The sequence below is a fragment of the Chiroxiphia lanceolata genome, chromosome 20, assembly GCF_009829145.1.
Source record: "Chiroxiphia lanceolata isolate bChiLan1 chromosome 20, bChiLan1.pri, whole genome shotgun sequence".
Lineage (NCBI taxonomy): Eukaryota > Metazoa > Chordata > Aves > Passeriformes > Pipridae > Chiroxiphia > Chiroxiphia lanceolata.
Window position 1 is genome coordinate 4,509,179 of NC_045656.1, and position 15,231 is coordinate 4,524,409.

The 15,231-nt window shown below is 45.4% G+C and overlaps 1 protein-coding gene across 10 annotated transcripts in view; it reads left to right on the top strand.

Moving 5' to 3' along the window:
- COL26A1 (collagen type XXVI alpha 1 chain) overlaps nt 1-15,231 on the top strand; it is a 181,524-nt gene that overhangs the window by 111,830 nt on the left and 54,463 nt on the right. For 7 of the 10 annotated variants that reach the window (XR_004360511.1, XM_032707748.1, XM_032707749.1 and 4 more), the window contains one exon: nt 13,471-13,569. The exons of 1 other annotated variant lie outside the window; for it this stretch is intronic. Coding sequence is in view for 8 of the 9 variants with exons in the window: in XM_032707748.1 (XP_032563639.1) it covers nt 13,471-13,569 (99 nt within the window). In the remaining variant the exon portion in view is untranslated. The remainder of the gene's footprint in view (nt 1-13,470; nt 13,570-15,231) is intronic. 2 more of the 10 variants (XM_032707754.1, XM_032707756.1) reach the window with 1 other exon arrangement.

Sequence of the window (15,231 nt, forward strand, 5' to 3'; positions counted from 1 at the left end):
CCATGAGAACAGAGTTTCACTGCTGCTTGATTTTCTTCAGAATACAATGACGAAAACTTCATATTGCATTAAGTAGTACTTAATTAATGTAAACCACGAGAGAGAGAAATTCAAGCGACTTGCTCCTTTGAGCTGGATGTTTTACTGAGAACTGAGCCAGAGTGACATAACTGGTGACTTTTTTGAGAAGTTGAGCTGTTGGTTGCCTCTCCTTCTCAACTTGATACTGAGATTCATCCTTCAACACCAGCTAAAAAATGTTGAAAGCAGGTTTTCTGCTTGATCTTTCACAATCTTTCTATCAGCGCTTCTTGCTGTGAACTTTCTGCTGTAATTTGTCAGTCTTGAATGTCTCAAAAGTTCCTGTGAGACAGGAACTGCACATGCAGGAGTGTCCCAAGGCAAACAGGGCTGTAGGCACCGACAACTTACAGTATTTAACCTCTGCAGGGATTTAACTGATGGGCATTTTGCAAATAGTCACAATCAATAGAATTTTTTCATGTGACTAAATCTGATTATGGGACGAGGATAAAGTGAGAAGGGGAAAGAACAGGGGAAACACCACACAGTTACCATTGCTGGTTATCAGAGCTTGGAATTTATGTCCTGTGGAAAACATGGAGAAATAACTGAGAGTCAGGAGGGAAGAGTTACTGGCCATGACATCATTAACTCAGTTAATACAAAACTTTATATGCTCACAAGGAGAGACTTGTCTGTTGAGCTGATGGTAAAAGGGGGTGGATTCTGCCTGCTGTAAATTGATGTGGTTCCACTTTGACATGTCAAAATATTCCCTGGCCTTTTGTGTGGTTTTGTCCAGACCAGGGATCCTCAGTTCTGTGAGGTGTGACCTTTTCCTCTTAGCCTTTCAGATTAAGAGGGTATAAAATTTGTTGTTAGATGTGGAGGTTGCAAGGATTTTGGTGAAACTCAAGATGAAGTTCCCAGATCCTTTTGATGCATCGTTGACTATTTTCAGGCACTTTGTCTCTCCCCTTTATTCTGAACTCAGAGCTATTCATTAAAAGGGAAGAAAGAAAAAGCAGTTTCCTCTAGTTAGGATAGTTAATCACATTTAGAAGATCCACAGATGGAGCCCCCTGAATGGCCTGTTGAATTTGAGACTCAGCTCTCCCTGGAGGATATTAGAGTCTCATCGTTCACACATCCAGCTCCCGTAATGACGACTGGGATTATTAGAGAAAATCCCCTTGTGCACCAGTGAATCCAAACTCATGTGGTTCTCTTGCCTGTGCATTTAGACTCCAATTCACAAAACAAAACAGCTGGATTAGTACAGGCAGGGCCAAGTCATCTGGGGGAGGGGTATGTTAACTTTTGTGAGCAAAGCGATCACAGCTCGGGAGCATTTCATGATTTGTCTGAATGTGGAGTTGTCTCAGACTGTGTGGGGGGAAGGTCATCACAAAAATGCTCTGAATAATGACTGGTTTTAATGTTCAGGTCAGTGGTCTTGTGTGATGTGTGACTTTATGGTACAGCTTTCCTTCTGAAATATTTCCCAGTGTGTTCACAAGATCCCATGTCCCGGCCAGTGCTAATCGTAATCACTTGTTAATTGGAAAATGATGAGGGAAATGGGTAGCCCACTATAGAATGAGATATATTCCATGGACATCTGGTGTTAGATGCCTCTAGTGTGAAATAAGAAAGCAATTGTTGTGTCCCCAGGGAACTGTAACCCTGCCAGTAAAGTTTTTCATTCAGGGGTGTAGTGGGAAGGGTTCCTTCTCCTTGGAAAAGCATGGACAGTGCTGGTATTGAGGCAAGGGATTCTCCTACATGTGCTGTGAGTGAGAGCTGAGAACACATTGAGTTACTCAAAGGCTGATGTAAGTGGAGAAATCTGTCCCATCCAAACATAGGATGGTGGCTGGGCAGGTATTTCAGCCAGTGAATAACCAAAATATCAACCAACCTTCAGGGATTAACCATATGTCATTTACCCTCCTGTAAGCAGAATGAGAGTTCCATATGCATTCCCATCCCATGATTTTGAGTTAATCTTCTACTGGCGTGTGATTTTTGAGGAGCTATAGATTGAATCCAGGCACACCAGCCAAGCCTAATTTCCAATTTATTTTATTTTATTTTTTTATTTGTTTGTGGGTTTTTAATATTCTTTTTCTTTTCAAATTCCTTCAGTACCAAAGGCCAAACAGATTCTTGGGCACTAATTTAAAATACTGCTACTAATAACAACAACCTAACATTTGCTGTTTGTGAAAAGCTGAGAATCAGCAATGATGAAAGATGAAACTGCCCCAAGTTTCTTGGCAAAAGTGACGGAGGCAAATATTTCAGAGGTCATTTCAATTTTGAAATTTGCTTCCTTGGAGATTGTGCTGTGGTAACAATTTGCCTTCTAGATGTTATCAGCGAAGCACTGGAATTCCATAGTAACTGAAATGAAAGAATTTTAGGATGTGGAGTCTGGCTGTTGAAGATATCCCTGTGCTGCTGTTCTCATTAGCCTTGCTGGTCTTACAGGCAGTTGCTGCACAGTCCAGGTCCAGCATTTCTCACTCAACATCTTACAGTGCAAGCTCAAAATGATTTGGTTGTCCCCATTCACTGATATAACACGCTTGACTCTTGTACTATTTGTTATCTGTTGGCCTTTCAGTAAGTTTTTGTGGGTTTGTTTTTTAAAAAGCAAACATAACCCCAACCTTGCTTGTGCACTAATTGACTTTGCAAGTGAAATAGTGCTCTCTTGTTTAACAGCAGTGCTTCAGGAGCACTGAGACATCACTCAGAGCAGGGCTCTCTATGAGCATTAAACAAACCCACAGCCACGGCAGGACCTGCCAGGTGGCAGCTTCTGCAGTCCTTAACATTCCCTTTTTTTTTTTTTCATGGGAATAATGGAGACCCTGAAGAAGTGCTGCACTGATAGATTTGGTGAGATGTGTCTTATGTAAGAAAAAATTACAGCTGAAAACTGTTGTTTCCCAGCCTGATTTGTTCTCTCTGCAGCAGGGCTGCCCAGCAGGTGTTTCTGAGATCAGCTGAGGATCTCCCTCGAGGCCTGATTATTTTTGCTCTGCTTTGTTGGATGACTCCTCCCAAATGTCCTTGTCCCTGGCACTGGAGGCCACCTTCACTGATGGCCCCAAAGCCTGAGAGAGTGGGATACAATGTGGAATGAGGGATCTGTGATGTGATGAGAGCTGGTGCTGCTGTTCCAGGCTCTGGCTGGGACTGGAGGGGACCTGCATGTTTGCAGTCCTGGGTTCTGGAGAGCTGGTTTTAATGGGGTTGTGCTCTGCCTGATTGCTTCCCCAGCTTCTGTGCAATCCATTTCTTTTTCATGCCAAAACCAGCTTGCAAAGCCTTTGACTCTGCTCTGGCTCAAGGGCAGTAATGTAGGAAAACAAATATCTTCTTTTAGCTTTCCTGTGCACCTTTTGATACGATCCTGATTTTAACGTTGCACAGTTCTTGTGGAGCATAAAACTCACGTTGGTTTTGGTTGTTAGCTGAGCTCAGCAATTCCAACTTTGTCCAATGTTTCTAGGCTTGGATTCTGACCTGTAGGCTTACTGGGTGAGTAGGGAGGCTGTACCCAAGCACTGGTAGGACATTTATTTGTCCTTTTTCACTTGCTGCTGACTTGGATCTCGCTGCTGGGGAGCAGCATCATGAGAACAGCTCTTGGTGTGTTGTGCTCTTGCAGTTGGTGCTTCTCCTTGGGGTATCTTGTGCTTCAGGGATAAGGAATTGAAATCTCTTTTCACTGGGAAAAGAGGGCTTGTGTGGAAGCTTTACCCTGGAGAATGGCCTTTTGACTGCAGGGTGACCTGATCTAGAAGTCATCGAGTACCTGCTCTGATCTCCAGCTCAGAAATGAAGTGCCTGTTTCTCTGAGCAGATGAAAATACCCCAAGGCACAGTCAGATTTCTAAGAAGTTTCAACACCTACTTGCAGTGTTTCTTTCCTTATCTCCCTCCAGCAGTTGGAGGTCATGTGGAACACTTTTTTTTCATGGAATTGAGCCGCAGATTGAAAAACCTGCTGCAGTAGATTGTGAGCAGGTTTCTGTTTTGACTTTTCAATTTATATCACTGAAGACAAATTTTATTAGTAAAATCTTGGGCAACTCAGCAGTGGATTTTTAGGCTCTGACTGGGTGCCTGGAGCAGCATTTCTTTGAACTGTCTTTGAGAGGAACTGCAGCTGTATAAATGGATGAAGACTGTGGAAAGAAACTATAAATATGGCTTTATTAAGGTGGGTTTTTAAATCAAAGTGACTTTTTGAAATATTTTAATGAACCTTAAAAACTATATTGCAGTTCTTTCCAACAGTTATGTTACTTTTCAGCAATGGGAGAGGAGGGGCATGTTAGTGAGGGAACTGTGGCCTTTGCAGTGGATGGGGCAGTGCCTTTTCCATGGACTCTTTAACCTTGGCTGGACAAAACAACTTAAAATGGCCAGGGGCTAGACCAGCATGCTGCTTCTGCTACTAATTTTCATGGTGTAAAATGTAACTGGGCTACACAGGGCTAGATAGATACCATTGGGTGGTGTTGGGGGTCAGGGAGTGAGGAATTTGGGGGCATTTGAGGCATTTCCTCTTACCCTGCAGCTCTTTAAATGGGCAGTGGTGGATTGTGCTTTACCAGGAATGTGACAAACTCACTCAATATATGTTTTCCTTGCTAGAAGTAAATTGAAAACAACGATTTAGCACATGAAAAATGTGCAAGCGTAGCTTGATGATGGTTTAGTGCCTCATATTCCCCTCATGTTCTTGTCACAGGGAGTTTAGGATCTTTGCTTAAGTGCACGTGGCAAGTATGTGAAGTCCACAAGCCAACTGGTACTTTGTGTTGGCTGTCCTGGGAGTTAATCCTGGGCTCAGTGAGCACCACTGAACTCTTGTCCTTAGCAGTGGGAGCCAGTGAAACTGTAGAAGAAACTGGGGCTTTACATCAGAAAAGACACGTCCATTCCAGCTTAAACACACACCTCCACATCTCCATGGCTCCAAAGCTGGCTCCAGTGAAATCCAGAGAGGGTTAGTGTGAAACAGAGAGTGGAGCAAGGGGTAGGTGGAGGGATATGAGTGGGCATTGGAAACTCTGGGCTAAACCACTGGCACTTCTGTCTTCCTTATTCTCCACTGTAACGCCGTGTCTGTGAGGAGAACACTGGGCAAGGTTCTTCACTGAAGGCCAAGGCCATACCATGAAGGAAATCATTCAGAAAGCTTCACAGTAGTAGTAAAGAGTGTAAAAGTAGCTGTGATGGAAGTGTTTTCTTCTGGGCACAGACACGAGGGTGTGTGCACATGTACACAGCATCTGTGTAAATGGCTGTGTAACAGAAAAGGCACTGGAGTGCATCATCCAGAGGTGGTCTGAGCTGGGAGTTCCACTCAGCAGAGCCTGATGAAAAGAGGCTTTGTAGCAACTACAGTGCTCTGTTTGGGGAGGCAGAGGTGTTCCAGATACCCTGTACCATCATGGTCAGAATGCCTTTGTTTTTGGCACAAGGGTAACCACCTCTTTTTTTATTCAAGTGTAACATTTTACCCGCTTGCATTTTCCTACTTGTATGTTTTGGCTTTGGCCCAGGCCCTCGGGCTGTGTGTGCTCATCTGGTTTTGATAAAACATTGAACTTAGACAATACATCTTCTTGGACATTTCTTCCTGTTAGATTCAAGTGTGATACAAAGCAACCAGTACTTGATCAGTAGCAGATACTGTTTTTATCAAGCATTGTTGGATGTTCATTAGCCATGAAAGGACTGTAGAGAAAACTTGCCACAGCACATACCAGTACAGGTAGGTGCTTCCTCTTCTGAGCCCTTCTTTTAGCCACTTCAGAGAAGCCCCAGGCTGGATGTTGGATGCTCTTTTAAAGTCCATATTCACCTACTAGGCTACAACATTTAAATTATTCAGCTGGTGTTTATCTTGCTTCTTTTACAGCCTTGTTAGTCTGCTAAGAGAGATAAAATGCTCCTGAGATATTGAACAGTGGCAGGTGAATGGGAGTAGCAACCTCATTAAAAATCATCTACTTATCCTGATATTTAGGTAGCATTTAATGACATGAGAATTTGGAGTGCAGTAAAATACTGGGCAAAAAGCTGAGTAAAAATAGCATTTCTCTTGGTCTGCCCAAGGAGCTTGTGTGACCTCTGATAAAATTGTGAGTCTGTCAGCCTCTGTAATATTCTTAATATCCTTTATATATGCAAGGAAAGGATGTACCACATCCTTGTTTATTAGACAGTGATCTAAAACATGAGGAAAGGTGTTCATCTCACTCAAGTTCATCTGCCTACCTGTGCACCTAGCACTCATCTCTACCAGTCATCCAGGCTCCCCTGGTGGAGTAGGAAGAGGGAGAAAGAGGGATGTCTCCAGAGGGCTGAGCATCCCTGCCTGATTTGCATGCCTGGCAAATCCACCAGATGTGGCAGTGTCACCACATGGTGTTAGTGATGCTGAGTGAGCTTGGAGTGGCTGCCGTGTCCCTGTGTTTGCACCATTCCTTGAGGAGCAATTGCCTTAAATCCTGGTTCCTGGGTAGTTCTGCCTGTAGCCTGGTGTGCTGGGCTGGGCACAGGGATTGCTGTGATCCCTGCTGTTATCTCAGGACATGAGCCTGCCCACAGCCCTCCTGTGATGCTTATTTTCAGTGTCCAGCTCTCAGCTCTTCCAGCAGGACTGTTTGTGAGACGGGCGATGGGGGAAGCTCCAGCAGACGCTGCAGTGAAGTTGTTCCGTGTGCTGTTGGAAAGCCTGAGGGAGATAAAAGCTCCTCAGCCTTACCCAGCACTGCTGTCAGAGGTCTCAGCCTGACCTCAGGCTCTGACAGACGTGTTTATCCAGCGTGAGGGAGGCTGCAGGCACCGCTTTGTTCTCAGCTGTTTTATCTCTTCGTGTCTCATCTCCCTTCCTCCGGCCGGGGCACTGAGATGAAAGTTGAGTGCACCCCTCTGCAAACTTCCTGAGAGATCCAATTAAAATACCTCATCCTTGTAGCACATGGGAGGGTTGAGCCATTGAACCTATTCTGCTGCAGGGTTACGGTCCTGGAGCTTTTTTAATGTCTTGTTTCTGGGATTATGGGTATTCAAACCTGAGATTGAACACTTTGGCTTTTATGGGAAAGGCTGGTAGAACTTAACATGATATTTGGTTTTCAGCAGATTTTTGCTCAACGTGGAACTGAGTCTTGCCATCTTAAATACTATACTCAAATAAATAAATGTGGTAGAATCCCATTTAATTTGTGTGAGTTACACTCCCTAAAATCCTCTAGGCTATTTGAACAGATTACAAGCCAAAACCCAGAGTTTACCCCTAAGTTTCCAGCTGTGCAAATCCATCCTTAGATATTAAAAAGACTAAGTTTCATTATATATTTTCTGTCTCCTGTATCTGGACCAATTTGCTGCAACAATCAAAGATCTGGTTCTCAGAGTGTTGTAACCAACAAGTGTTTTTTTTAATCATATCTGAATCCTCAGAGGCAAGAGATAACACTCAGAACTCCCTAGTTTTTTTCTGTGACACTGAAACACATGATAGACCCCCACTAAATCTGTCTCCAGGTCCTGGGATTAGAAGGCAGCTGACAATGCTCATTAATGATACACAGGATGAGGGGGAAATCCTGCTTACACTCTCTGTATTGATTGTTCCAATGATTGCAATGTGATTTTATTTTTGCCTGTATCATGTGGACATGGCACAAGAAGAAATACATAGCAGAGGTTCCATTTTTTTTTGAAGTGTCTCTCATCTAAGCCATCTCCCATTTGAAAAATGAAGTTGCTTTTACAGGAACCATACAAAACCCTTGTCAAGACTTCTATGAAATACTGTTGTGTCCTAATAATAACTCCTAGCTGAAAAATCTTGGCATCCTGCAGTTTAGGAAAGGGTTTTAAAATTCACCTTCAGTTTTTGGGCAACAGGCAAAACATGTGGCTCTGTTTAGGAGCTATTTTCGTTAAGGCCTGACAATACAGGATGATAAAATACAGCTGCATTGTTTAAACTTTCAATTTAATTTCTGGTTTGTGTCCAAGTTGTTTCATCAATATGGCGCCATTCATTTCAAAACAAAGCCCTTGGAAGGGTCTCCATTACCCCACCATTGATCAAGAGGGTGTTAAAATGTGGAGCCTAATTATGTTCCTGGCCTGCTTGGAATTCCAAAATTGGATTTTTATAACTGTCAAATTTGCAATCAGGGTAACTTTCCATGACAATTAGTCAGAATTATTAAGGCTTTTGTTGCCAGGGAGTTATAACTAATGGTGCTGGTTCACTTTTCAAGGCTCAGTAAGTGTCAAAGGCAACATTTATCTTACAGAAGGGCCATTTCGCTCCAACATTGTCTATACTGAACTGCACCCGAACCTCTACTACTGTTACAGTCATTTTTATCAACCCTCCAGGGCTGAGTTGTGGCCACAACCTCTACTGAAAGCTCTGCAGACAGAATTATCCTCTGGGTCCTGCCTTGTTGCAAGATGGGACTCGAGAACTGTGACATATGAGAAAGTTCATCCCTGAGTGTTTCACTCCAGCTCAGCTTGGTGAGGGCTGGTACTCAAAAGGCTGTTGATTTTGGTCAATTATTGCTTTGAATCTTTCAAATGAACCAAACAGAAACATCTGTGCAACCTGTCTGAGGAATTCTCTCTCCTCCCAGCCTGACTGACACCTCACTCACAGTTAATGTGTGTGTAAGGTTGAGTAGATGCTGAACTAGAGGCATTTGCCCAGATAGGAAATCCTTCTTGGTGTAGCTTTACAAACTTTAAAAAAAAAATGCTGAAGGGGAAAAAAAACCCCAATGAGTTGCAACAACAGGCAAAACCAAATCCAAAGACAAATTAAAGCTGAGATATCTACCCTATGCTGCCTTTTTCCCTGTATTGACCAGTATTTAGCAGACATGTGGTACTTCGGCCCAAATGCTGATGCACGAGGGTGTTCACTCACAGGAGAGCAAACACTGACAGAAAAGCCTTCCTTGCCTCCTGTGCAACACCCATTTTGGAGGCACCTGGTGCCTTCATCTTTGCATCAGTTAAATGAACCACTTCCCAAGGGCAGTTAAAATCACCCTCTCCATGTTCCTGCTCTTCCTCCCACCCCACACTGCCCGTTCTGTTCCACTGACTCAAGTGTCTCTGCAGCCACAGGGTCTAAGGAACTGATCTCCTTGAAAAATAATCAATTAGTGTGTTCAGACTGGGTTATTTTCAGCTCTCTCTTTCCTGTCTGGCAGTGTCCATCCATGAGGTGCAGAAAACAAAAGTGGCAACTTAAACCAGTTAAACTTAAGCACTGGTCGAAATGTCACCTCTGGTTTTCCCCAGGCAGCCAGAGCCTGCCTTTTTCTCCAAGAACATCTCTTTTTCTCTTAGAACACCTCTTTTTCTCTTAGAACACCTCTTTTTCTCTTAGAACATCTCTTTTTCTCATAGAACACCTAGACCCTCTCTGTGTCCACTGACATATATTTACCTGGATTGTCATGGTGATTGTATTTGACAAAAAGATCTGGAATTCAGCATTATTGATACAGGGCCCAAGTTGTTCAACCCCCTAATCCTGCAGAATGTTTGCCCGGGAAGAAAGAGGGATTGTAATCAATTTTGCTTAATTAAATCAACCTAAACTAATTGTCAGCTAATAAAATAGTGTTGGTCAGCTCATAAAACAGAAATGAAGATTAAAAGAGCAGTTGCCATGAGCAGGTGGTAACTCTGTTTCCAAGTTAGACCACATTACTCTCTGGCACAGAATCTCTGAGAATACCTCATATTCGAGTTTTTTTCAAAAAATGTTTATGAAACTTATAAAATATAGAGCTCATTTTATAACCAATTTTCTATCTCACCTGCCAAGAGCAGTGGGGGTTGAGCCAGCACAAGGCGGATGCAGAGTTTTAGGCAGTTGTCCAGAAATGGATTCCCTGCACAGGGCTGTGGAATACATTTCTACCTTTGACTGGCCCTTCTTTTACAATTCTTGAGATTTAGGTGGGGTTTTCTTGTTGCTATTACAGAAAAAAACCCTTGTAAACATGTTTTTAATCTCTGTAATCTTGACCTGACACCGTTGTGCAAAGGGAGAAGCTTCCTATGCACACTGTGGCTGCTGTTTAACTCTAGATGGATCTTGAGTTAGTAACAGGATCCCTCTGAATTTGATCTTTGATATTTATGTTGACTCTACAGATCTTGCAACAGTCATCAAACATTTATCTAATTTTAGCTGGAAAGGACTAAACTGGAATCTTTGCTTCTCAAAGTAGAAGCAGAACTTGGTGGTTTGTACTTGCTGTTAATGGTTGAAAAATGGAAGAAAATTTATTGCACAGTGGCTACTAGAGTTTTTGGTTAATAGTGCAAAACCCTGTGGTTCTGAGACTTTTGTTATGGCTTGCAGGGAGTGTGGAGGCTCTGTGGTGATGCAGGGCTTTAGACGCTCGTTGCACATCTCATTGACCTGCCATTTTCTGTGAGCCCTTCCCAAAATCTCATCCAGGATGCACTTGGTTGCTCTTATGTGAAGTCCTCAAACCTGGTAAGGCACTGAAAGACTGGATTAATTCTCTTCCACGTCAGCCCTTCTCTTGGAGAGGGTACAATCACAGTCACTCTGCTGCACTGACACAGCTCCTTGGGTTCTGGCTGCAGGGACAGTCCCAGTGCCAAGGGGATGCTGCTGGGGAATGCCCCACCTGAGCATTTCAGCTGCACAAGACAAACTGTGCCTCCAGCAGCCTGTCTGGGGACTTGACCTGACTTTAATCTTTGGTCACACATTGCTTTGGGACCCAGACTTGTTTTTAAAATGTGAGGCTTGACTCTTGTTTCTTTGCACTCCTCTTGCAGCTGATGTGCCCTTCCCTGCCATGGAGGGCAGCTGCTCTGGTCCAAGGGAACCAGTTTTTAGGCTCTTTGAGACTTGCCTTTCTTTGGGCTGGTGTCTGACCTGGATAACTGAGCTTTACTCTGCCTCCTTTCAGAGGCAAAGGATGAGTTCCCCCAGCTGGCTGTCCAGAGGAGGTGGGGAAGGTGCTAGAGCTGCATCCCAATCCTCACCTGCAATCCTGTGTCTGCTGTAGCAGAGACAGGGAGCAGAGTGGCTTTGGCTTGCTTTCTGTGAAGCAGGACATTACTGTGGCTTGATAGAGACAGAGCTATAGGAAGAGGTGGGAGAGTTAGAAACCCATCTGACAAGGTCAGGAATGTTGGGATAGAGGTTTCCATGGGAGGCCAGGACTCCCCAGTGTGGCTCCTACAGTTTGTTTAGGAGGTTGCAACTGCTGCTGAGACAGAAGCAAAGCTGGTTGTGGCCATGCAGCAGGAAACATGACACAGCTTGGAGCCAGCTGGCACTGGGGACACCTGCAGGAAAGGCTGCAGCGTGGCCATCACCTTCTCCCTGTGGGATTTCCCAGCAGCCAGCAATGCTGCCTGGCTCCCACTGCTTGGGCTGCTGGGAATAGAAGTGGTGGGAGTAGTGCAGCACATGCTGTGGTTGCTCACCTGTGCAAAGCCATGGTAGGAATTTCTGGGAACATCCCCTTGGGTCCCTGATCTGATTTACCATGTCCTTGCTGAATGAGCATCACTTGAATCCCAAATCTTGGATTAAACTAGATGAAAAGATTCCTCACATTGGCAATCCTGTGAGGGGCTTGGGGGCAAGTCCCTCTGGGACAGAATTTCTTTAAGAAACAGGGAATAAGATAGTGTTGGTGTCCATTCAGGGCAGTTTTCTCTTCATCCACATGTTCCATACTTACAACACTGAGGAAACATTTACTGGGAGTTACACCAGCAGTCAAGTCTCTATTTATTTCCCTCAAAGGATGGGTTTAGGGGGAATGTAACACTGTGACTGTGGGACTGGCCTCAGCTCATTATCACTACTTGTGTGCTTTAAAGCTTAAGGTGATAGAGGAGCTGGAGGAATGTTAAAGCATCACTGCTCCAAAGAAATGTGTGTTCAGTGAGTTTTTGAGGGTGTTAAGGGAATCTACACCAGATTTGCACTGGTGTAAATGCAGCAGCACTTCCCATTCCTCCCAGTGAGGATGAGTAGGAGGACCATAAGCAAGTCTGCTGCTCAGCTTCCCAGGCATGTGCACAAACCCATCCAGGACCCCAAACTAACAAAAACCATATTCAAAGCAATTATCTGATCTTGTTTGTTTGTTTTTCATGTGATGTTTCCAGACACTGGTGCAGCAAACACGCCCTTGTAAAATCTTGTAACAGTTGTTTGTAGTTAGTATCTTCAAGATGGTTTTATGTGTGCTGATCGTGACTAACATCCATCTCTTCGATGTGATCGTCACCCTCCGGTGCTTGGGGAAGGGGGAAGTTTTTCATACTAAGACAATTATTTTCTCAGCTTGTTCAGCATTTTTTCTTCTTCCTTTTTTACCCTTCTATTCACAAAACACAGATACTGATTTGCTCATGTAGTGTGCTTTCCAGATGAAAGTGCTTTGTGGTTCACAGACTTAAATAATTAGGTCTTCACAGACCTCAGACTGGTTATAAAGGCAGTTGGAGTCGTCATCTCTGGTTTTACATTTGGAAACAGAAAAATCTGTAGAGACAAGTTAACCAACCCAGCTCACAAGCAGAGCTGGGGGCAGACACCCCCTCTGAAGTGTACTGGCTATCCTAAGCATTAGGAGGTGCTGCTGTGCCCACACTGCTAAAGGCCTTCCCCCCTTCTTGATTCCATCTCTTCCTGTTGTCACAAACTTGTTTTTTAGAATATGCACCAGCTGCTGGAGAGGTGCTGGGTTCCTCTTCCTGTGGCTCAGCCAAAAAGACAGCAGCTGCTCTCCCTCCTTGAGCCTGGGACCGCTTTTTCCCCACAGTGTGCAAAGGAGGCAGTGACTGCTGTTATCCCAAAAAAATGCCCCAGAACCAACCCCAGTCCCTTCTGCACACAACCAGAGTGGATGCTGCAGCCTGTTTCACTCAGCAGGTTTCACAGAACATTCTGAGTTCAAAGGGACCTGAAGGATCCTCCAGTCCAGCTCTGAAGTGAGTGGCCCGTGCAGGGATCAATCCCATAACCTGGGTGTTGTTAGCACCGCGCTCTGACCATCTGAGCTAATTTCTGCTTTGTCTGTGGTTGTGTTTCTTGGAAGCATCATCTCCAGTGGAGGCAGGGGCTGTTTTACAGGCTCGTTTCAGCACGTGGGAGAGCTGTGTGTGTGCTGTGCATGCCTGGCTTGCCGGGGGTGGGATGGGGGAGATGCTGCCAGGAGCGCGAACGAGCCGAGCGGGGGAACGGAGGCACTTTCAGTCCTCACCAAGTTTTGCTCCTCAAGCTGAGTAAACGTTTTCTGTGCTGAGCCAACGGTGTGCAGGGAGAGGGTTTGCCACGTTCCCAGTGATAATTGCCTTGTCTCCCCCCCGCAGGTGCTCCTGGCCGCCAGCACGGTTCCTTTCCCAACCAGGACCGTAAGTGGGCAACAAACACCAACTTCCCGGAAAGGCAGAGCCTGAGAGTGAAGTGGGGTGCACTCCTGGGTGGGGGGCTGTGGCAGCCAGGGATGCCCTTTGCTTGGGGGGAAGAGCTTATGGGAGGGGGTCTGTGAGTCTCTGCCTGCTCTTTGCCTCAGTTTCCCTCAGGTACCTGGAGGGCAGGGAAAAGGGGAGTTGGGAATCGCCAGCTCCCCTCGGGGAATTGCCCAGGCAGTACCTGGTGAGCATCTGGGAAGGGCCATCCTGCTGTCCTTTTCTAGTTTTCGCTTTGTTCACTGTCAGAGGGGGGGCACCAGGCTCCACAGACCCTGTCTCTGTCCCAGGGTGCCTGTTGTGCTTGCCTTGTCATTAAAACTCACCCCTTGGTTTTCCCTGACCTGCTCATGCTCCTCATCGGCCTTTGGGGGTGGTGTGTTGAGAAGAGCCAGACCTGGGCTTGGCTGGATGAGGTGAGTGCTCAGAGGGACGTGGCTGTGACCTTGTGTGTGATTGCAGGCTCTCCCATGAGCAGAGAGGTTCCTCAGCCACTGGCATCCAGCAGCCTGGGGTCTCCTCATTGTGTGTCTGTGACACTCATGTTGGTGTCTCTGAACAGCCTCCCCTGAGAAAACCAAAATGGTTTTAAAGGTTGAAAGTGAATGAAGCTTATTTGTTGCTTGCTGGTGGACAAACTATGTGTGTCCAAATTCATGGAGAAAAGTGGCTTGAAAGCTCTCTGCTGCATGTGCAAAAGCCCAAATGAGGTTTTAAGTTCAACCGTATATATCCAATGACAGTTAATCAATGAGAAGCAGGAATTTACATGAGAGTCCTTGTAGCTGATGGCCATGGGCAGCTTTTGTGGAAGATGAGAACTGTGGCAGCTTTGAAGCCCCACAAATGCTGAGCACACGAGTTACTCCCAAGGGCTGGTTGGGAAAGCAGTGGTGTGCAGGAGCGTGAAGAGCTCTCACTGCTCTGCCTTTCTGCTCTCCTTGCTGAACACACACTCAGCAGAAAAATCAGTGTCCCATAGCCCAGAAGCTCCTGTGAAGCCTCAGATTAGGACAAACCTTGGTCTTTCTGCTCCCCTCTCTGTGGGGATGTGCTTCATGCTCTAGCTGCAGTTCCTCTCTGTGTGCTCTGCCCGTGGATGCCACAGAACATGCCACTGATTCCTCATTATCCATGGCTGTCAAGTGTGGAATTGGCCACTGGTCCCAGGCAGAGCTGGAGGAGTGGGCAGGAGCCAGAGGGGGCAGCCTGGGCAGGATCTGCCTCAAATCTGCAGTGCTGCATCCCTTGGGTGGGACCCAGAAGCTGAAGATGCCCAACACCTATTCCCAGTGCTCACTAGGGAGGGCTTTTGGAGTGTGTAACAGCTTCCTTGGAATTCTTCGTTCTTATTGTATCAGGAAAAAAAATGAATGTCTGAATAGAGAAGTCAGTCCCAGTCCTTCTGGGAAGGAAGGGTCCTTCAGTCCTTGTTCCTATCCTCATTCTCTGCCATGATTTGGGGTGCTGTTGCTTACTCCTCTCTGTTCCTTGGGCATGTCCTGGCACACAAATGCATTTCTTAGCACACTGACCCTTGTGTTGCAAGTGCCATGCAGAGGAACTGATGACATGTCCAAAGACACTTGGGAAAGTATTGTGTCAGCAGGAATTACATCTTAAATTTTCTCCAGTGCTAATTATTGGTCCTGCCACAGGCCA